This window comes from Lontra canadensis, unplaced genomic scaffold (genome assembly GCF_010015895.1).
Source record: "Lontra canadensis isolate GAN:19392208 unplaced genomic scaffold, GSC_riverotter_1.0 scaffold41, whole genome shotgun sequence".
In the NCBI taxonomy this organism is placed as follows: Eukaryota; Metazoa; Chordata; class Mammalia; order Carnivora; family Mustelidae; genus Lontra; species Lontra canadensis.
In genome coordinates this window covers 4,748,627-4,769,049 of record NW_022631035.1, presented here as the reverse complement: position 1 = coordinate 4,769,049, position 20,423 = coordinate 4,748,627, and the positions used below count along the sequence as shown (strand labels likewise).

Here is a 20,423-nt window from a genome sequence, read left to right as displayed (position 1 = left end):
AACTGGCCAGGGCATGTGTCTAAACTAGAAGTCCCTTGAGGGTCCAACCCAGGTCTGCCACATCGACATCCCGAAGGGACAGCTTGATTTACCCTGCCACCGTGGGCAACAACCTGGTCCCAGCGAGGTTAATCAGTCTGCACAAGGTCGGGTCTGCTGACCCCACTAAGCAGCTTGAGCCTCCTAATCCAGGGCCAGCAGGAACCTCAGGACAGACGGCAGTGGCTCGCGGAAGGTGACAGGGCCATCTTGGCCTTCTTCTGCGGACCCTGTCGGGGAGGGGATGGGGCAGCTGAGTCATGTGCACCACTCTTTTCGTGCTCAGCACCTTGGCCATGCTCTGGCGCCGCCGATTCGCCAACCGGGTCCAACCGTGAGAAACTGGGCGGTGGGCTTGGGTGGGTGGGGTGGGGAGAAACTACTGTGGGGGGCCAGAGCCAAGCTGCAGTTGGGCCCCAGGCTACCTGGACCTTCTGGGAGGGCGGTGGAGGATGGGGTGCGGATTTGCACGGAGTCCCTGAGAGGCTTCCACTCAGAGCAGGGGGAGTTCGCAGCTCTTCAAAAACTCTGGCTGAAGCTCCCCAGCTTCCCCAGGCCAGAGTGGCTGGGTCCTGCAGGAGAGAGGGTTCTGGGCCTGGGCACTGTCCACAGCTCCTCTTGCCTGGTCCTCCCGCCCACAGAGAGCCCAGCGGAGCAGACGGGGCACTAATGGGCAGCAGATCGGAAACAGACCTCCAGTCCTCAGGCAGGTAAGGCAGAAGAGAGTCAGGGGTGGAGGAGGGAGGGTGTGTCCAAGGAAGCTGCCGCTCTCCCGGTCCCTGTCCGTGCCTGGGGGGCGGGGAGGGCGTGTACGTGAGTGTGTGAGTGTGTGAGTGTGTGCGTACACGCTGGAGGCTGGCCCCTCGCCCCAGCCACCCTGCTCCCTGTGTGCCTGGTGGGCAGGCTGAACGTTTTCTCCAGTTGGCAGTGGGAGCCCCCAGACTGTCCTCTGGACCACAGCTGCTCTGTCTTGTTTGTCCGAATGTGGGGTGGTCCCCAGGGTCCTATCGGAAGGCGCAGGGGGATGGAGAGAGGGATGGGGCAGAAGCAGCTCCGCTGGCTCGGCTCGCCTTCCCTTCCCCCTCTCCCGCTACCCCCGCTCAGCCTCGGCTGCTCCTCTGCCCGAGCCCGGAGCCGGATTCGCCGTCCGGTGCCCAATAGGAGGCGCAGGAGGACCATGACATCATCAGCACGGAGTGCCATTGGCTGGGCAGCTCCTGCGGGCAGGACGCTGTCTCCAGTGGCCAGAAAGTTAACTCTTCCCTTGGCTGAAACCATGTGGCCTTTACAAGGGGTGAAGTTTTGGGAACTTCTGGACCGTTCCTTCCGTGGGTGACCAGGGCCCTTTGATGATCAGGGCTCCTGTGCCCAACAAAACACGGAAAAGTCGATGAATATTTATTAAGAACATACTATTTGGCACATTCTGTTGTCCCTGTGGGTCTATCTTGTGTAAGAGAGGACAGCATTCTCTCCTGCAAATTCTTCTAGCCTTTGCTCACTCCTAGTGAAACAAAGAACATGATGCCCTCGGGCTCCGGGGCCCCTGGCTGGAGGGAGTCTCCCCATAGGGCTCAGAAGGCTGAGCAAGTTAGCACACTTGCCAGGGCACCCCTGTGTCTCCATCTTGGGGTGTGGGACACGCCTGCGGTGGCCCTCAGCCACACGGAGACTGGCAAGCCATGAGAACGGGAGTCTCTGTCCGTGTGCAGCGCCTAACTCCTCCTTGGTGCTGGGATTCCTCCAGGCTCTGAATGTCAGAAGACCCACTGGGCAGCCCCGGGCACGTGCCAGAAACAGGCATTTCTTCGATGCCCTTCCTTGGCATCTGGGCCAGCTGAGATGGCCACAGAGTGCCCAAGTAGCCCTCCTGGTGAAATCGGCTGACCTAGGCGAAATGGTGAGCCCCGGGCCTCACACAGTGGGCCTCACACAGAGCAGGACCCTGTTCACCCAGGGAAGGAACATTCCAGAAGTTCCCAAAACTTCATCCCTTGTAAAGGCCACATGGTTTTAGCCTAGGGAAGAGTTAACTTTCTGGCCACTGAAGACTGGTCCTCCAGGCTGAGTTTGGGTCTGGAAGTGTATAGCCAGAGTCCATGTCCTGACTCCCCTTACTGACTGAAACTCAGAGAAAGCGACCTTTTTATTCATATATAAACTGAGATTAATAACAGTATGGCATGGGGTGTTTGTGAGGTTCAAATATAGATCATTGTAAACCACTTGGCACAAAGCAGCTATTTAATAAATGCTGGCTGTTTTCCTGCGCTCCTCTGGTTCTTGGTCAGTGTTCTAGTCATTCCCTGAGGTGTCCCATGTATTAACTCACTTGGGGGTTGTAACAGTCCCAGAGGGTTGGCAAGACAAACATTTCTATCTCTCATGAATGGTGGAGGAAACTGAGGGACTGGGAGGCATAAGTTACTTGCTCAAGGTCATCCCTCCGATTTGCGGCCAATGGGGACAGACAGGTCCCTGACTTTAGGCAGTCCTTCTCAGCCACATGAAATGGGCCCAGACCCCTTCTCAGGAGGAGAGAGCCGAATCTGAATTATCAGGCCTGGCCTTGTGTGGTTAAGCCAGAAGGAAGCAGTTTCCTGTCAGCTCCTCACGACCTAACGCATAACATCTCCAGCCTTCAAGGACCAGCCTGGGTGAAATTTCTGCTCTCTGATTACCTGGTCACAAATTCCTGCTGCTTTCCCAGCTGCTCCTACCCCTCCTCCATTGTGGGGGTGACTCGCTAGGCCTGAGGCAGAAGGAAGTGGAAGTCTGGACGCATGGGAAGGACACCCCCCTCAATCCTCTGACTCCCATCCTCATCCCCTCAATCCTCTGACTTCCATCCTTTTCTGTTTAGGGAGAAAGAGTCTCTGAAGTAAGTTCTCACGTCTTCAGGAGGAGCTTGGCCCCAGGGACTGACATCAGCCGGCAGAGACAGGTAGGGCCAGGCTTCGAGACTTGGAGGTGAGAGGGCTAGGCTGGGGCCCAGGGAGGAAGACTGTGCAAGGCCTGGCCATGTGGGAACAGGCCACCTGCAGCTCTGTGCTCCTTGGTCATAAGGGGGAGCGTGGACTCTTCTCAGCTCCTACCTTGAGCCTGTCATGGTCCCGGCCACAAGGACCATGTTTTAAGGGAATGATGTGTGATCTCAACGGCATTTTCTAAGCTAGGAGATGAGGCAGTGGTCATGCTGGGGCCATGAGGGTGGTCTCAGTGGACTTCTAAGGGAGAGGAGGAGCTCTGGAATATCCATTTTGGAATGCAAGCTTCTGTCTTGGCATGGGAGGAAGTGCTAATTTGGTCTGGTTTTCTGTTTCAGTTCAAGTCCCGGCTTGCCCCCCACCTACAAAGGATGCTGTGGTGGAAGGAGCAGCAGCACGCTGGAGAATGGGAAAAAGCAGCCATCGAGAAGGTAGACCCCTCCCCTTGAGGTCCTGGACCTGCTTGTCCTCATTTTGTCCCGGGCGCTGGTGGCCGGCAGGAGGAGCAGAGACGCTCATTGCCTTGGGACGGGCTCCCTTTGCCTGAGGTCTTGAGGATCATCCGGGGCAGGCCCAGAGAGGGACTCGGTGGAGTCTACTCTGGGGCACCCCAGCAGCCCAGGCTAGAGGAGGAGCAGGTCGGGAGCTGAGGGACTGTTGATAGGGTTTCTCACTCATTCCTTAACCTCATCCTTGAAATAACCCAAGGAGCCTGGGCATATTATTATCCACATTTTGGAAATGAGGAAACACAGAGAGGCTAACAAATTTGTCTGGTGTCATCTAGCTCGTTAATGGGGGATCCCGCCTTCCCGAGCCTCACACGGACGGTGCAGAGCTGTCCCACGCTCTTAACCACCAGGACCTAGTCGTCTCTGGAACCCCACAGCAGTTGGCAGCTGCTCTGTGAAAAAAGGGGTTCCCCTGGCCTGGCAGCCCTAAAACTTGTGGACCGAGGCTGTGTGGCATCAGTGTCCCAGAGTGGCACGCGCTTCCTGTGGTCCTTGCCTTCCCGGGTCCCCAGCATTCTCCCTGTCACGGGCCGCTTGGCTAGATCATCAGCAAGAAGTGCCCGTTGGATCTGTGACATGTCTGCCTGCAGCTGGAGCAAAGCTTCTCTCAGCCTGGGCTCCGAGCGCGTCTTCTGGGCGCGGGTGTGTGCATGCGTGCGCGGGTTCCAAAGGGGCAGTAGCGTGTGGGAAGGGAAAAAGCATGACACTTGTTTTTGTCAGTCCGCTAACTGCTCAGCACCACAGCAGGCTCCTTTGCCCCCAGCGGCTCTGCCATTTCTCTCTTCACCATCCTGCCCGACCGGGAGCAGAGATCAAAGCAGATTTCCGCTTCTGCTGCCTGGGATCCAGGCACAGACCTGCAGGCAGCTGCTCCTGACTGTCTGGAAGTCATTCATCTTGCAAAGCAGCATCCCCCCCCCACCCGCCCCCTCCTGCACGTGCATCGCCTCCCCTTCCTCACCATCCAGCCCCCAGGCAGGCTGACAGGCAGGGAAGTCTCCGCCTGGCTGGCCCCTGCCATCAGGAGGCAGGAGATGGGGAGTTCTCTAGACAGTAGTCCCTTTGCCACCGCTGTGTGACTCCACAGATGAAGGAGGGGAGGAAAGGGTGAGATGCCATAGACTGTGGGGACCCACACTGAAGCCCTGGGGGAGGGGCTGTTGATCCTGCAGGGAGCCTGGCAGGGCTGTGGAAGCCTCTAGAAGTAGGGCGGGACAGAGGCAGGGGAAGGGTCCCACCCGGCAAGGAGCTCTGGGCTGGAGTCCCAGCAGAGCCCCACTGCCCACTTGACCCAGGCCAAGAGTTCGTGACCCCTGTCTCAGCTCCTGTCAGTCCGTCTTTCCGCTGCGAGGCAGGCAGTGGCTTTCCTGGTGACAGGCTGTCACGCTGAGGGCTAGAGGACACCGTTCCTGGGGCCCCGGTCTGTGTCCCTGAGCCCGACCTGGGTATTCATCCTCTAATCTATTTGCCATGTTCCTGTCACTTCAGCCTCGGCTCTGCACTCTGCCGTTTCCAGGTGGCCTGTCTCCTTGCACGAGTCTGAGGAATTGTCAGGCCAAGGTCACCTGGCAGGACAGGGGCTGGCTGGAGGCCCAGACACACCTCCACAAAGCGACACCCCTTCCCAGCACTGTTCCAGGAGCCTCCTCAGGGGCTGGTGGCTCCTCCAGGCATCGGTCCCAGACGAAGGGATGGAAGGCGAGGGGATGGGGGATGGGGGGGGGGGGGGGGTGGGGGGGCCCGGGCGGTGCCCGGGCCCCGGGCGGCGGGGGGGCCAGGGGGGCTGGGGGGGGGGGGCCCCCTCCCCCAGGGAGCGGCTGGCTTCGGTGGGAGCAGATTGTGTTTACACCTTCCCCGCACACCCAGCCCACGCTCCCTCTTATTCCCCAGGGCTCTCCCACCCCTGGGCTCTCTGCACAACGTGCACATTTGCAGCCCCTCTCCTGCTGCAGGAAGTGGCCACCCTCAGCCGATGCTGGGCCCCAAGCGCTCCTGCCTCAGCCCACTGTCGCAGGGGGTGGACCCAGTGTCCCCAGGAGGCTGCCTCCTCCCCTCCTCCCTCGCCCCCCCCCCCCCCCCCCCGCCCGCCCCAACCCTATTTCCTTGGAAAGAGCTGCTGCTTGGGAATGGGAGCAGGAAAGCCCAGGGGCTTGGCAGACGGACCATAATAGGAGGGAAGGGATTAAGGGCAACCAGAGAGACAGCGCAGAGACTGAGAGCTGGGGCTCCCCTGGCCCCTCATGAAATATCAACACAGAATCTGAGAGTGAGGAGTCTGGGCTCAGAGCACCAGATATGAGTCCAGACTCCACCATCACTTCCCAGTTCTGTGGCCTTGGATGGGTTACTGAACGTCCCCAACCTGGGGTTTCTCCTATGAGGAGGATCATGGTAAACCTGTCTCTGAGTGGTCGTCAGAGTTAAATTAGATAACGTGTCTAAAGTGCTCAGCGCACTCAGCAAGCCTTCGATATATCTGAGCCCGGGAGGCAGTGTTAACTATGGAACAACAGGTCACTTTGCAACAACGGTGGATTCAGAACAGCTAGTTCTTTGCCTCCTTGCCCCGTGGCCCTTCCTGCCCTGTCTTTTCCACATATGCAACAGCAGGGCGATGGGCAGTTCTGAAACAAGCCAGAGCCAAGCCCAGCTCAGCCCTGGGGCACCTGGGAAGACCCAGCGACAAGGCAGACTGGACCAGGGTGCATGGCTGCTGCCTCTGTGTGCCTGGAGCCCTGTCCCAACCTCCAGCGGGGGGCCTGGCCTGGACACCCTCCCTTCTACTGGCTCTGCTTCCCTGAGTGGATCTTAGCTCCTAAGGAAGACAGGAGGTGATGGCCTTGATGTTTTTCCATTCTCCATCTGAATGCTAATCTCTCTGCTGGTTGGAGCCTGAGTGACAGGGGAAAGGCTGCTCTGAGCTGCAGGGTGGCCACGGGAAGCAGCCAGGAGCAGGGAGGTGCTGTTGTCTGCTACTTTTGTGGCTGCTGCCAGTCTCTCCTGGAGATTGGAGCATGACTGGAGAGCTAATGAGGTGGTGGAGGAGGGTGGGGAGCAGGGGAAGCAGACAGCTGTATGAGCCACTGATGTCCTGTGTCACCCTAGGGGACAGATGCTGCCACAGGGAGAGCCCTGCCCATCCCAAACCCAAACACGCAGTTGTGCAGGAGGGTCCTGGGCAAGGGCGCCCAGCAGAGGCCCTAGTTCAAGATGAAGCAGGCGCGATGGCACCAGGACTGGTCCCACAGTTTCCTAGGGACCCTTTACAGGACCTCAGTTAGGAAGAAGCCCAAGACCTTGAGCTAGAGGGAAGTCATGCTTCTTCGTGAGCCTCGAAAGAAGAGAAATGGCCAAGGTTTACAGTAAGATGATGATACTAATATTAATAATGGTTAATGTGTCTCAAACACTTCTGTGCTAGGCGCTGTCCCAAGTGCTTTATTTATACGCATTGTCTCATTTACGGGGCAGGGACTGTTGTCATCCTCATTTACCCAATAAGGAAAGTGAAGTTCGTGGAGCTTGCTCAAGGTCACGGACAGCGAGTAGTGAAGCCAGGAAGTGCGTCCTGAGCAATGTGATGCCAAGGCCTGGGGAGGTGTTGGAGCACCAAGGACTCAGTCTCGAGCTGGGGCTTGAGGACATTCTGGGTATGACCTGCCCACCAGGGCTCCGAGAATGAGAGCTGTGGAGCCCGCCCCGTGACATTCCCACGCTCCCTCGGCAGGAATGCATCATTCGAGGCTGGATTTGACTCTGGGCCCTGAAAGGGTGGTCCTGGGTTGCCGACTGAGGGGAGTGAGGAGAGCTGCCTTTCCGGGATCTGTCACGCCCCTCAGGGAGGAAGCAGTGGCCCCTAGCTGCGATGACAAGGTCATGGAACTTGTCACTCATTGTCACTGGTGTTCTGCTAGCAGCCTCCTTCAACCAGGGGCAGAGCCCTGGGGGTAGGAGGGCAGCCCGCAGCCCAGCAGGAGAGCGGGGAGATTGAGGAGGAAGGCTTTGTTGTTTGTTTTTACAGGGGGAGGGTGCAGGGTGTGAAGGAGACGGCTTCAAGAGGGACCCGGTGACTTCAGCTGGAAACCAATCCTTGTACCTAAGGACATCGGACCCTCTCTGTGGGCTACACATGCCCCCTAGTGGGGATTAAGATGAGAGGGTGGCTGAGAAAATTAAAACCAAAAAAAAAAAAAAAAAAAAAAAAAGATTTCCTGATAGATTGTGGCACCTGAGGTTGGGTAGGAATGGCCGGTCCTGTGTCCATGCGAATGCACACGCCTGCTTGCACACACACGGGCACACACACGTGTAATATCGTTTGCAGCAGTCGGGCGCACGGAACGTTCAAAGGAATGATTTCGTTTCTTCCTTGGTCATTTATTTAAGATGCACATATTGCTGTGACATACACACCCTGCGGCAGGAGCCGGAGTCAGAGTCAGACGGCGACGAAAGGGACACTGCCTGATGTGCCAGTGAGGACAACAGGAAGAGCCTGGCCGAGCCTAGTCACTTGACCTTTCCTTCTCTGGACCTCATCTCCCCTCTTAACAAGCAGTGTGGAACCCCGGTGGGCTGGTGCTGGGCGTGAGAAGGACCCCCCACTACCCTCAGAAGAACGGTCTGTTCAGATGAAGGGGATGGACCATTTCCCGATTCTCCCAGTCCAGACAGGCCACGATGGACTGTGTTTGGAGGCGCTGACGATGACTGGCTCCCTGGGCAAGTGTGGAGGAGGCCGTGTGCCAGGTCCCTTGGGTGCAGAAATAAGGTGAGACTTCCTGCCACAAAGAACCAGAAAACCCGGCAAAGTAGAAGCAACCAGTACTTGGCAGCGGGTGCCACACAGGATCGTGACCCCGTGGCTGCCTAAGGTCTGCCTCACACAGGTCCCTGCCTGTGGCGTGGGGAGGGGGAACCGCAGCAGACGGCAGTGGTCCCGTTCCAGTGAGGAGACAAGGTCAGAGCTCAGGGCAGCGTGCTGTTGCTAAGGATATCCACACAGACCCATGGGATCCCCAAAACAGACGCTATGAAAGTGATCCAAAGGAGAAAGAAAAGCGCTTTTGAGAGTATACAAAAAGCACTAACCATAAAAGAAAAACAGATAAATTGGACTTTATCGAAATTCTTGGAAAGCCTGGAAGAAAATATTTGCCAAGCAAAGGTCTGAGAAAGGACCTGTGTCCAGCATATATAAAGAACTTTTACAACTCAATAAGAAGACAGTCTGACAAAAAAGGGGGGAGGGTTTTAATAGATACTTTGCAAGAAAGTATACATATGGCCAATAAACACATAAAAAATACACAACATCATAAGTCATCAAGGAAATGCAAATTAAAACCTCAATGATATACTACCGCACACTCAATGGAATGGCTAAAAGACGGACCACAACAGGTATTGGTGAACAACCATGACCCTGTACTAATGCATTGCTGGGAAGCCAGTTTGGCAGTTTCTTAGGAAGTTATCCAAGAGGAATGAACCCGTTGGTCCACACAAAGACTTGTACAGAGAAGTTCACAGCAGTGTTATTAATAATATCTCCAAACCGGAAACAGATATTAATAATATCTCCAAACCGGAACAGATACTAATAATATCTCCAAACCGGAAACAGCCCAAATATCCACCAACAGGTGAATGGATAGAAAAGGAGGCAGTGTCGGGGCGCCCGGGTGGCTCAGTGGGTTAAAGCCTCTGCCTTCGGCTCAGGTCATGATCTCAGGGTCCTGGGATTGAGCCCCGCATTGGGCTCTCTGCTCAGCAAGAAGCCTGCTCCCCCCTCTCTCTCTGCCTACCTCTCTGCCTACTTGTGATCTCTCTCTCTGCCAAATAAATAAATAAGATCTAAAAAAAAAAAAAGAAAGAAAAGGAGGCAGTGCATTCACATGATGGAATACTACTCAGCAATAAAAAGGATATGGGTCACCAAGTAAGTCACAGCACGGGGCACTGAGAGAAACCAGACCCCAAAGAGCACCTACCGTGTGAATCCATTTATAGGAGATTCTAGAACAGGAGGAACTAATCTGGAGAGGCAGAAAGCAGATCAGCGGTTGCCTGGGGCCAGGGCTGGATATGGACGCTGTGAAATAAACAGGAAGGGGCCCTTCCGGGTGCTGGAGATGTTCTAAATCCTGACTGGGCTTGTGGTTATATGGTGTATCACTGATGGGACTATTGAATCGTACATTTTAAATGCATGCATTTTATTGTATGTATGTACATTATACCTCAATAAAGCGACTTAAAGAGTTTAAAAACAAAACAAAGTAAAAGCCAGATGTGAAAACAAATAATCATAAGACTGTGAGTATCCTAAGAAGTGTGCTCAGATAACAAGGGTCCCTCACCCCTGGCCCATGGAGGTTCTTGATGTCCTGGTGAGCAAAGAGGCTCAGACAGGAGGGGCAGCGGTTCTCAAAGGGTGACTCAGCTAGAATCAGCAGGGCTGGGGCCACGCTCAGAGCCCGCCTGGGTGTGGAGCCTGTGTTATGCCAGCCTGCTGCAAACCACCCCGAGGAGAGCTCGGGACCGCTGCAGCTTCTCAGGTGAGACTTTGCAGAGGAGGTGTTGACACAGGAGTTGGAATTTGTTTAGCAGAGGAGAGGATGAGGGGAAGGAGATTTCAAGGCAAAGGGAACAAACAAAAATAAGGACAGGCTGGGCAGCCTTTGAGAAGGCAGGACTCCTGGGGAGGGAGAGCTGTGTCCCAAAATGAGCAGAAGAGGTCAACAGGATATTGCATGTACTTCATATTCACTTATTTTTTTAAGAACCCATTAAGCAATAATTTTACGAGAGGCCACAGCTCTGCTGAGCAGGCAAAGGGATGGGTGTGCTCTTGGCTAACACAGGAAACAACCCACTGCGGTGCCAGGGTCGCCTCCTCTCAGGGAATGGGGTACGCCTTGTCATAATTCTCCTCCAGGAGGTTACAGGTTGTGTGGTCCACGTGCCCAGGTTTCCGCTGAACACCATTTGTGGCACTCTGTCGTGATCCTGAGAAATCCCAGGGTGAAAAAAAAAAACCCCTCTGGGCTTTTATGCTGGGTTTTCTAGCTGGCTGAAGTCAGGTCACTGGCGTGAAGCAAAATGTGTCCCATTGTCATCCTGTGTTCTTCCGGGAAACTCCGCACAGCCGCGGGGATCAGAAGCTTTGAGGCTGGACTGTCTGCGATCCGATCTCAAGGCTCTCACTCACTGGTCACTTTCACTTTCCTGTCCTTTGGCTCCTTTTGTTGCAAAAGGGGGAGGCGGTGATCGTTAAGAGGGCACATTGGAGAACCAGACCCATCAAGTCTGAGGCGTTAAGCGCCTACAGCTTTTTGTATGCTAGTCTGGCCTCAATACTTTGGTTTTTTAAAAAGGAAGTGCTTCGAGCAGAGCCTGGCCCAGAGCAAACACTTAATAGACAGTAGCTTTTGTGTTTTCAGAAAGGAGATGTGCACATGTCAGCTCATTCCTTTTATTTTGCCATGACCCGTTCTTTCAGAGAATTATAATGAAACGAAAAGGACGTGGCACATGTGGATCATATCATTTAGGATGATTGTGACTCAACAGAACGCCCAACTTAGGGTGGCTCAAACAGTATGGAGATTTCTTTTTTAAATCTCACATTCTGGGGCACATGGGTGGCGCAGTTCGTTGAGCTCCTGACTCTTGGTTTCCACTCAGATCACGCTCTCAGGTTCGTGAGATTGAGCCCTGCATTGTGTGTGTGTGTGGGGGGGGGGGTCTGTGCTCAATGGGGAATCTGCTTGGGATTCTCTCTCCCTTTCCTTCTGCCCCTCCCCATCTCTCAAATAACTGTTAAAAACTCTCATTCTGTGTTTCACTGAAACTAACATGCCATTGCTTGCAAAATGCTTCTCACATTCAGAAATACTAAGATGAAAAAAAAATGTGTCTGTGAGTCCAAACAAAAGGTCTGAAGGTACGGGGCTCCAGGGCTGGGATTTCGGCAGTTCGTCATGAAGACTCTGTCCTTTGTTTCTACCTTGCCACGCCAGACCTTAGATTCTGGCTTTGGAACAAGCCTCACGGACGCAAGAAGGCTGCCACAGCCTTAAGCAGCCTATCTTCACAGCCTCCCAAAGCCAGAAGGGAGGCTGTTGTTTTTAAAAACAAGAAAACGTTCCCAAACTTGGCATAATTGCATCACAAACCCTTTTCTGAATTCCTGGCAGAAGGAAGAGATTTATCATAAGGGTCTGGTGCCGACTCAGCAAGATCGGCCCTCAGGGGGGAGCTTGCCTCCAAAGAAGCGGAGAAGCTTGCCTCCAAAGGAGGAGCTTGCCTCCAAAGAAGCGCAAAGCCCACCAGTAGCTTTGTTCTGTTTGTGAGATGGAGGAGGAACGGCTGTGGGCCTCCCGTGAATCGTGAATCACCGGTCAGCTGCTCCCGACTAAGCAGCCAGCCACTTGGGATAACCAACCCACCTTCCTGTTCTTGTTAATGACAGCAGAGCTGCTTTTCCCAGTTGAGAAATTAACCTCAGATTCTAGAGATTCAGTTTCCTATTAATGTGGGTTTCAGATACCATATCTGAAATCCCATCAGTGCCAACCACCGGAACACAGCAGACCAACCGACTAGGTTGGGCCAAGGGCCAAGGCCCTTAACCCACACGGCGGACTTGGGCCCTGATCAGCCCGTGTTGAACTTCTGTCACTGACCACTCGACTGTGTGACTCTGTCCATATCAATAAATACAGATCCACACTAGCCGTGAACAACGGCTGCATAGTAATTCCACCGCACAGAAAACTCCAGCATCCCAGACCTCGGGGCGTCTGGCTGGCTTAGTGGAGCACGCCACACTTAATCTCAGGGTGGTCGGTTCAAGCCCCATGCTGGGTGTGGATCCTACTTAAAAAAAAAAAAAAAAATCACAACATTTAACGCTTTGGTGTCGGCAGCTCTGAACCCCTGCCTGCTCATTCAGTCATTTGATGCATTTTTTGTTGTCTTTCCCACTGATTTTTAAAGATTATTTATTTATTTGAGGGAAGGAGAGAGAGAGAGAGAGAGAGAGAGAAAGCAAAGGAGCAGGAGCAGAGGGGCAGAGGGAGAAGCAGACTCCTCACCAAGCAAGGAGCCCAGTCTGAGACTCCATCCCAGGACCCTGTGATCACGATCTGAGCTGAAGGCAGATGCTTAGCCGCCTGAGCTACCCAGACCCCAGACGCCCCGTCTTTCCCATGGATTTCTGGCCTGCCCAGGCAGTGTGCCCAACAGGTGTGCAGGCCCAAGCCTTCTCACTGCATTTTGCTCTGGCCTCTTGGCCACTGCCAAAATCACAGGACAGGTGCCCATCATTCCGGCTAGTAATTTCACCCCTGATCACCCCTGCAAAGGCACAAAACCCCTCTTTGCTCCTTTCTTCCACAACCAGAAGCCCTGTAATAAGGGTGTAGAGACATACACGGTGCAGTCCAACTTAGTGGTGAAAGCTTGGATTTTACAGGCTGGGCTCAAACCCCGACTCCAGCAATGGCCGGTTGCGTGAATTTGGGAAAGTTACCTCATCGCTCTACGCTTGCATTCCCTCCTCTGTGGGACGGGGGTAGTGATGGTGCCCTTCACAGGGCAGTGGTGCACGTTAAACAAATCAGTGCACGTCCAGCGCTCCAGGAGTGAACGGCACATACACATAGTAAGCGCTAAGAGGTATCCACTCTCCCTGTTTTCTCCTACAGCAGGTCGCTGGCCTGCATACCAGCCAGTTTGGGAACTTCCACCCTTAAAACTCCCTCTTCAGGGGCGCCCGGATGGCTCAGTCGGTTAAGTGTCTGCTCCCTGCTCAGGTCGTGATCCCGGGGTCTTGGGATTGAGTCCCACATCGGGTTCCCTGCTCAGCAGGGAGTCCGCTTCTGTCTCTTCCTCTCCCTGTGTGTGTGCTTGTGCTCTCACTCTCTCTCTCAAATGAATAAAGTCTTAAAAACAAAGAGAAAAACTCCCTCTCCAGGGGCGCCTGGGTGGCTCAGTCGGCTAAGCGTCTGCCTTTGGCTCAGGTCATGATCCCAGGGTCCTGGGATCGGGCTCCCCGTTCAGTGGGGACCCTGCTTCTCCCTCTCCCTTGGTGCTCTCTCTCTCTCTCAAATAAATAAATAAAATCTTAAAAAAACAAAAACCTCCCTCTCCAAGTCTGAAATGAAAGGAACTTAGTGTACACAGAGAGAACCCATTCCCCCTTTTGGTATTATACAAAACAGTGCCTTCAAGGGTAAGCTAGAGAAGCTTCAGGGTCAATTTTACAAGATAGAAGTTACTGCGAGGTGAGCCCACGAGTGTCTGTTGGGTGTGTCCTGTGAGCAGAGGCACCTGAATACCAACTACTAGACATGAGGACATTAGCGAGAAAACTAAAATAATTAAGAGAGATATTTCCTGGGGCGCCTGGGTGGCTCAGGTGGTTAAGTGAGGGCCTCTTGGTTTCCTCTGGGGTCATGATCTCAGGGCAGTGGGATGGAGCCCTGGGGCTGGCTCTGCGACGGAGTGTGCTCTCTCTCTCTCAAATCAATCAATCAACCAATCAATCCATACATCCATCAATCAATCTTTTTTTTTTTTAAGATTTTATTTATTTGACAGAGATCACAAGTAGGCAGAGAGGCAGGCAGAGAGAGAGGAGGAAGCAGGTTCCCCGCCAAGCAGAGTCGGATGCGGGGCTCGATTCCAGGATCCTGAGATCATGACCCCAGCCGAAGTCAGCGGCTTAACCCACTGAGCCACCCAGGTGCCCCGTCTGTCTCTCTTTTTAAAGATGGATTGATGGAGGAGCATCTGGGTGGCTCAGTGGGTTAAAGCCTCTGACTTCAGCTCAGGTCATGATCTTAAAATCTTAAAAAAAAAAAAAAAAAAAAAAAAGAGAGAGACAGACGTCTCCTGTCTCCCGCTTTGAAGAACTTACAAATTAAGGTAGGCAAACATAAGCAAATGTGGCAACCTCCCCTCATGAGGTCCCCTTGAACTTCCTGCGCCACCCCAGTCTCGGCCAGGGACTATCTGTGGACCCAGCAGATAAATGACTGTAGCTGAAGCCACCGCCTGTCTTCGTTTTCTTCCGAGATCAGGGCTCCCACCCCGAGCTCTCTACTGTCCCCGGTGGCGGAAACCATTTTACCCCCAGCCCCACAGTCGCGCTGAGGATGCGACGTCCCCCAGCGGCGGTTGCTTGGACTACATTTCCCATGAGCCGTTTCTCAACATCGCGAGAGCTCTCGCGAGATGTCCGAAAAGACGTTTGCGCAGGCGCGGCTCCGCCTTCTTTTTTGAGGCAGGCCGCGTGGCCAGGAAGCATGGCGGCTTCTGTCTGGGAAGAAGGGGACGAGCAGTCTCGGGCCTTTGGCTGGGGTAAGGCTGTGGAGGTGGGAAAACGAGGTTTTCGTTGAGCCGGCGCTAGTTCATTCGACTACCCCTACTCAGAGGCGGAATGGGGACGGTAGCCGGTCTCCTTCCTAGGGCGGCTGGGAGGCTTGGGTCGAGTACTGGGTCGGAAGACGCTTTCCGAGCCGCGCGTGTAGACGGAGAGCGCGGAGGCCCTCCTCTGGAGCCAGAGAGTCCCTCCTGGGCCGGGGAGAGCTGCTTCCAGCCTGTGCAGCCCCGTGCGTCGCACAACCACCGTGTGCCGCGCGTCTCCGAGGCCGGCCCACGGGGCAGGCTGCGGGGGGCGGTTCTTAATTCGCGTCCAGGGTTAGTGGCCAAGTCAGGCCCCTCGTGGAGCGCCTGGAGGACGCCCTAACCCGTAGTTCTGCTTAATCCTGCAGACCGCCGTGGATGGGACTGTCGGTTTTGGAAAGCCGCGACTCTGCAGTCCCCCCTTTCCAAGCTCATTTTTTTCTTTCCCCACAGGCTTTTCTTGGGCGTCTGCGGAGACCGTGGGCGCCAGACCTGCAGGCTGAAGCTTAAAAGTAACAGATGGATCCCTGCGGTGGGTAAGGACGGGGCCCGGCGGGACCTGCGCGGTCACCGCACGCGAGGAAGTCCGGGTGGTGGGAAGGCCTGCCTCTCACTTTCTTCGGCTGTTCAGTTCGGTTTTAGGAGCACGTGGACGCAGGAGTCTGGTTAGGGTGAGAAAACGGGACCCAGAATCCGGAAAGGAGCGGGGTCTGGGCCAGGGTGATTTGGGGCCACTAGGTGTCGCTGTGTGGAATCGGGAGGGTCACTGCACCCAGGGGTGGAGGGGAGACCGATTCAGGGAAGGGGCTCTGGTAGGCCGGGGCTTAGAGTATTTGTGGAGGATTTAAAGTTACCCTTGTCTGAAAGGACGTCTTTTGTGAGGAGTTCTGACGCTTCGAGGCTCAGATTTTTGTTTTTATTTATTTTCTTTTAACAAGTTTAGGTACTTCAATTTCTTTTCTTTTTTTTTTTTTTTTAAAGATTTTATTTATTTATTTGGCAGAGACGCAGGGAGAGAGGGAACACAAGCAGGGGGAGTGGAAGAGGGAGAAGCAGGCTTCCCATGGAGCAGGGAGCCCGATGCCGGGCTGGATCCCAAGTCCCTGGGATCATGACCCAAGCCCAAGGTAGACACTTAACGACTGAGCCACCCAGGTGTCCCCAAAGCTCAGCTGTTCAAATACCTATCTTGAGAATAACACCTTGACATTCTTTCTGTTAGAATGAAGTATGTTACCCACATTTCCCTTAGAGATTAAAAGTGTTGACTGTAGACTTTGAAAAAAGTCACGTGAAAACCATCTTAAGCTATTGAGTGTAAGGATTTTTTTTCATGAAAATTCTATAAATGGGAAGGGTTTTTTTTTTTTTTTTCCATCATTAAAAAAAAGAAATAAGCTCTTTGGCAGAATTGCAGAGATTAGGGTGTCTTTAGTGTCTGTTAGATTTCAAGGATGTGAGCCTCCTAGAATTGTTCTACCCAGATAAGGGAAGGAGTGTGGAACTCTGCTAGCCTCCTTGCCAAGCAGTCTCCCAAAAAATATTTGTTACAACAGTCTTTTTTGTTTGTTTGTTTTAAGATTTTATTTATTTATTTGATAGAGATCACAAGTAGGCGGAGAGGCAGATGGAGAGAAAAGCGGGGAGACAGGCTCTGTGCCGAGCAGGGATCCGGACGAGGGCCTCAGTGCCAGGACCTCGGGATCATGACCTGAGCTGAAGGCAGAGGCCCAACCCACTGAGTCACCCAGGCCCCTGTTACAACAATCTTAAGTGGAGTAGATACTTTGTCCTTTGCCAGTGAGTAAACAGAGGCTTAGAGTTCTACAGCTGTTTCTTGTTTTTTAAAGAACCATAAACATTTTGTGGGAGTGCTGTTGCATTTTTCAGTTTCATTGAGAAATAATTGAGTTACGATTAGCCCGGGCTTTCTCCACTAGGGTGGAGTGCGCTGTTGGTGCTGCTGAGTATCCTGCAATGCATGACAGCCCCCACCACAAAGAACCATCCAGACAGAATGTCAGAGCTGAGGCCGAAACTTTGTATTAGATGAACTTGAGAGCCCTGGGCTCCAGTCCCAGCCTGTTACCAAATAACCCCACCGGAGCCTTATTTCCTTGTAAAATAGGGTTATTGTTTTCCAGATCTGGCTGTGCATCTAAGGCTGGAGAAGTACACCTCCAGCCATGCTTGAGAATGACCCTGGAGTGAGGCCCAAGAGTTGTGTGGCCGCCCCCAAGAGCAGTCATACAGGAACAATTAGATGATCTGATCCACTTTTAGCTCGGGGAATTTTTATTACAGCAAGATTACAGCGCTGGCTATTTATAAGTAGCTCTTGGGGCAGATCTATAATCCTCTACTTAAAAAAAACTGATCTAGCTCTGTGGATCATGTTTACGCAGAGGAGAAGGAAGGAGGAGATGACCTTGAGTGGCGGTGCCTTCTGGCAGCAGGTTCCTTTGTACAGCTGGCCTTCAGAGAAGTCCCAAAGAAGTAACTGCACTTTTTTTAAAGATTTTTACTTACTTATTTGACAGAGATCACAAGCAGGCAGAGAGGCAGGCAGAGAGAGAGAGAGGGAGAAGCAGGCTCCCCGCTGAGCAGAGAGCCCGATGCGGGGCTCGATCCCAGGACCCTGAGACCATGACCTGAGCTGAAGGCTTAACTCAGTGAGCCACCTAGGCGCCCCAGTAACCGCACATTTTATTGACACTGGAATATATACCCCATACATTCGTGTGGGGTGGACTTTGTCTTTAATACATTTTTTTAAATTAAATTTTTAAAAAGATTTTATTTATTTATTTGACAAAGAGATCACAAGTAGGCAGACAGGCAGGCAGAGAGAAGGGGGGGAAGCAGGCTCCCCGCCGAGCAGAGAGCCCAATGTGGGGGCTCGATCCCAGGACCCTGAGATCATGACCTGAGCCGAAGGCAGTGGCTTAACCCACTGAGCCACCCAGGCGCCCTGGACTTTGTCTTTAAAAGGGCAGGAAGTGTCAGTCAGGTCCGGGGTGCTGGGTACATCTAGGCACTGGGTCTCAGCAGTTTTTACCTTTGAAGGGAAGTTCTTTTAATAAAGTAGACAAGATTGAGAATTTTTTTTTTTAATATTTTTTCTTTTTTTTTTTTTAAAGATTTTTATTTATTTATTTGATAGAGATCACAAGTAGGCATAGAGGCAGGCAGAGAGAGAGGGGGGAGGAAGCAGGCTCCCTGTGGAGCAGAGATCCCGATGGGGGGCTCAATCCCAGGACCCTGGGACCATGACCCAGGCCAAAGGCAGAGGCTTTAACCCACTGAGCCACCCGGGCGCCCCAAGATCGAGAATTCTTATGAGGGAAGTAAAGCCGAATTTTGTAAGGACAAAGTGGCCTGCGTGTGCTAGAAGTGTCAGCCCTGGGGGCTGGTGGATTGGCGGGAGCTGAGTCCATGATGATCTGAAGTTATCCCTGTCTGAAGGCAAAGAAAGGCCTTTCTGTGGAATATGGATGTCTGAAACTCAGTTCCCAAGTTCACTTTAAGGGAAATTTAGGCCAGATTTGAAAGTGAGCGGCTTGAGAATTACCTGTGTATATCTTGAGTAGATTTTTCTTTTGCAATTTCTCCTTGCCAGGAACAGTCCCAGCCTTGGTTTCCGAGGCTGGAAAGGATCCTGCAGAGGCAGATGGCCCAGTCCACTGCCCTGGGCCTGAAGCGGAGACTTTTGTATGTAAGTAGAGCCCTTCCAAATAGACTTGGGTGGGAGGTTTGTTTGCTGCTCCTGCCCCGGGTTTAGGATTGTGCTGGGGGCAGGGAGATTTTAACATGGGTTTGTTCCTTTGGCTGGATGTCTGCAGTATGAGAAACAGCGAAGCTGCTTTGCCTGAAGTAAGTGAAAGGACCCCTCCCCTGTTGCTTGTAGTCTCTGTTTCCATCTTCCGTGTCCCTAGGAAGCCCCACGAGCCTGTGATGTTGAGTTATCCCTGTCCGAACATCTCGGCTGAGGGGAAACCGTCTATTCTGAGGCATCGGGGTTTGGCTCTCTGCTCTTAAAGGTTCAGGCTTCATCAGGAATCAGCCTGAATGGACTCCAGAGGGAATTGTTACCTCGAGGAGACCCCAGTGGCGTGCGTCATCCCTCTGCAACTTGAAAACCAGTAGTGTGGCTGCCCTGTCACGCTCTGGGCCCTTGATCAGTGGTCCTCAGGGTACAGGCTCTGAGAGGGGGCAGACACGGGCAAGTAGCCCAGTTTCGGGTCATGTTCTTACTGTGGAATCAAAGAGTGCTTGTCCCATATTTCAAGGAAATGAATGCACTCTTTGAAACTGACGGGAATGTCGGAAGTCTGCCAGCTGTGGCAGGACTGGGACCTCCCTCAGCACCACATTGTGACATTGGGGAAAGAAGGGCTGCCGTGGCGCCAGAAGAGCTATTTGGTTTCCAGGTGCTTCGTTCACACCACCAGGGAGCTCTCCTAGGGTTAGCTCAGATCGTTTCTGGACAACGCAGTGGGCCTGGCGCTGCTCCTGGCGTGGCCCAGGGCTGAGTGGGCTGGCGTGTGACCAAAAAGTAGCCCAGTGTACTGGGCGGGGTGGTTGTCTGGCTTTGTTCCCACTTAAATGCCAGGCTTGGAGTGGGCAGATGGCCTTTGTTGTAGTTGAAATTGGGAGGTATGTATGGGCTTTTTGTATTTAAGGTCACATCATTGTTCAGTCCCCAAGGAAGCTAGATTTGGGGTGGGATTGAATAAGCCTGAAGACTGGCCCCAGCAGTTTACAGCCTGTAAGTAAAACAGTAAAAGGACGAGGTAGGGAGTCGGGAAGTCCGCTTCTTGCATTACCGTTGATGCAGAGTCCGGCGGAACTGCTCTGTGGGACTCATGCAGACCTTCAGGTTTGACTTGAAAAGTTTTACCTCCAGAAGAGGGTTGAACGAGCCGGTCTCCAGTGCTTCTTGGTGGTTTTCCCCTCGCCGGGCCTGCTCCCTTCGCACCTCAGCTGGTGAGGGCAGCCTGCTCCGAAGCGGCCCGTGCCCCGTGTTGGGTTAGCACGAGCGCTGCTGCCGTCGCCTTTCCCTCTCTAGATCGGGCTTTCGGGCCCGTACGTGACTGGCCCGCGCGCGGCTCTGCTTTGGTCTTGCAGGTCTCCTCCGCGGCGCCCGGCGGAGCCGCACTGCGTCTGTTGCCGACTGCTCATGCCCATAAACCGAGGCCCCAGAGGGAGAACAATTGGAAGGATTCTTTGGATTTTCTCTTCAAAAAGGAACCAAATAATTTGAGTGGCCGTTTACCCCGAAAAATACCTGGCGGTTAGTCAAGTCGGCGTAACTAGGAACATGCAGAGCGCCGCAGCTGAGCCGATCTGGGTGTGAGCGGGGCACTGGCAGGAGGGCGGGGACTGTGAGCGGAGAATGACGTGTACGCGCTGTGTTTTGGGGAGTCTGAGGGGGAGCAGGTGTTTCGCCTAGAAAGAGGTTTCTGAGTGG

At 53.5% G+C, this 20,423-nt stretch overlaps 1 protein-coding gene, 1 long non-coding RNA gene and 1 other non-coding gene across 3 annotated transcripts; all 3 read left to right on the top strand.

Annotated features, from left to right (window-relative positions):
• Nucleotides 1-299: 299 nt before the first annotated feature.
• Nucleotides 300-14,167, top strand: PRCD (photoreceptor disc component). Its single transcript, XM_032870534.1, has 5 exons — nt 300-373; nt 681-749; nt 2,903-2,983; nt 3,365-3,457; nt 14,129-14,167. Exons 1-3 carry the CDS (start codon nt 300-302, stop codon nt 2,922-2,924), a joined length of 165 nt encoding a protein of 54 aa, XP_032726425.1. The 3' UTR covers nt 2,925-2,983; nt 3,365-3,457; nt 14,129-14,167.
• Nucleotides 14,168-14,837: 670 nt separating this feature from the next.
• Nucleotides 14,838-18,801, top strand: LOC116875247. The gene is made up of 3 exons (XR_004384168.1): nt 14,838-14,908; nt 15,407-15,489; nt 18,573-18,801. It is a non-coding gene; the product is annotated as an uncharacterized LOC116875247 (long non-coding RNA).
• On the top strand, nt 18,381-18,462 carry LOC116875525. The gene has a single exon (XR_004384208.1). It is a non-coding gene; the product is annotated as a small nucleolar RNA R38 (small nucleolar RNA).
• Nucleotides 18,802-20,423: the final 1,622 nt, after the last annotated feature.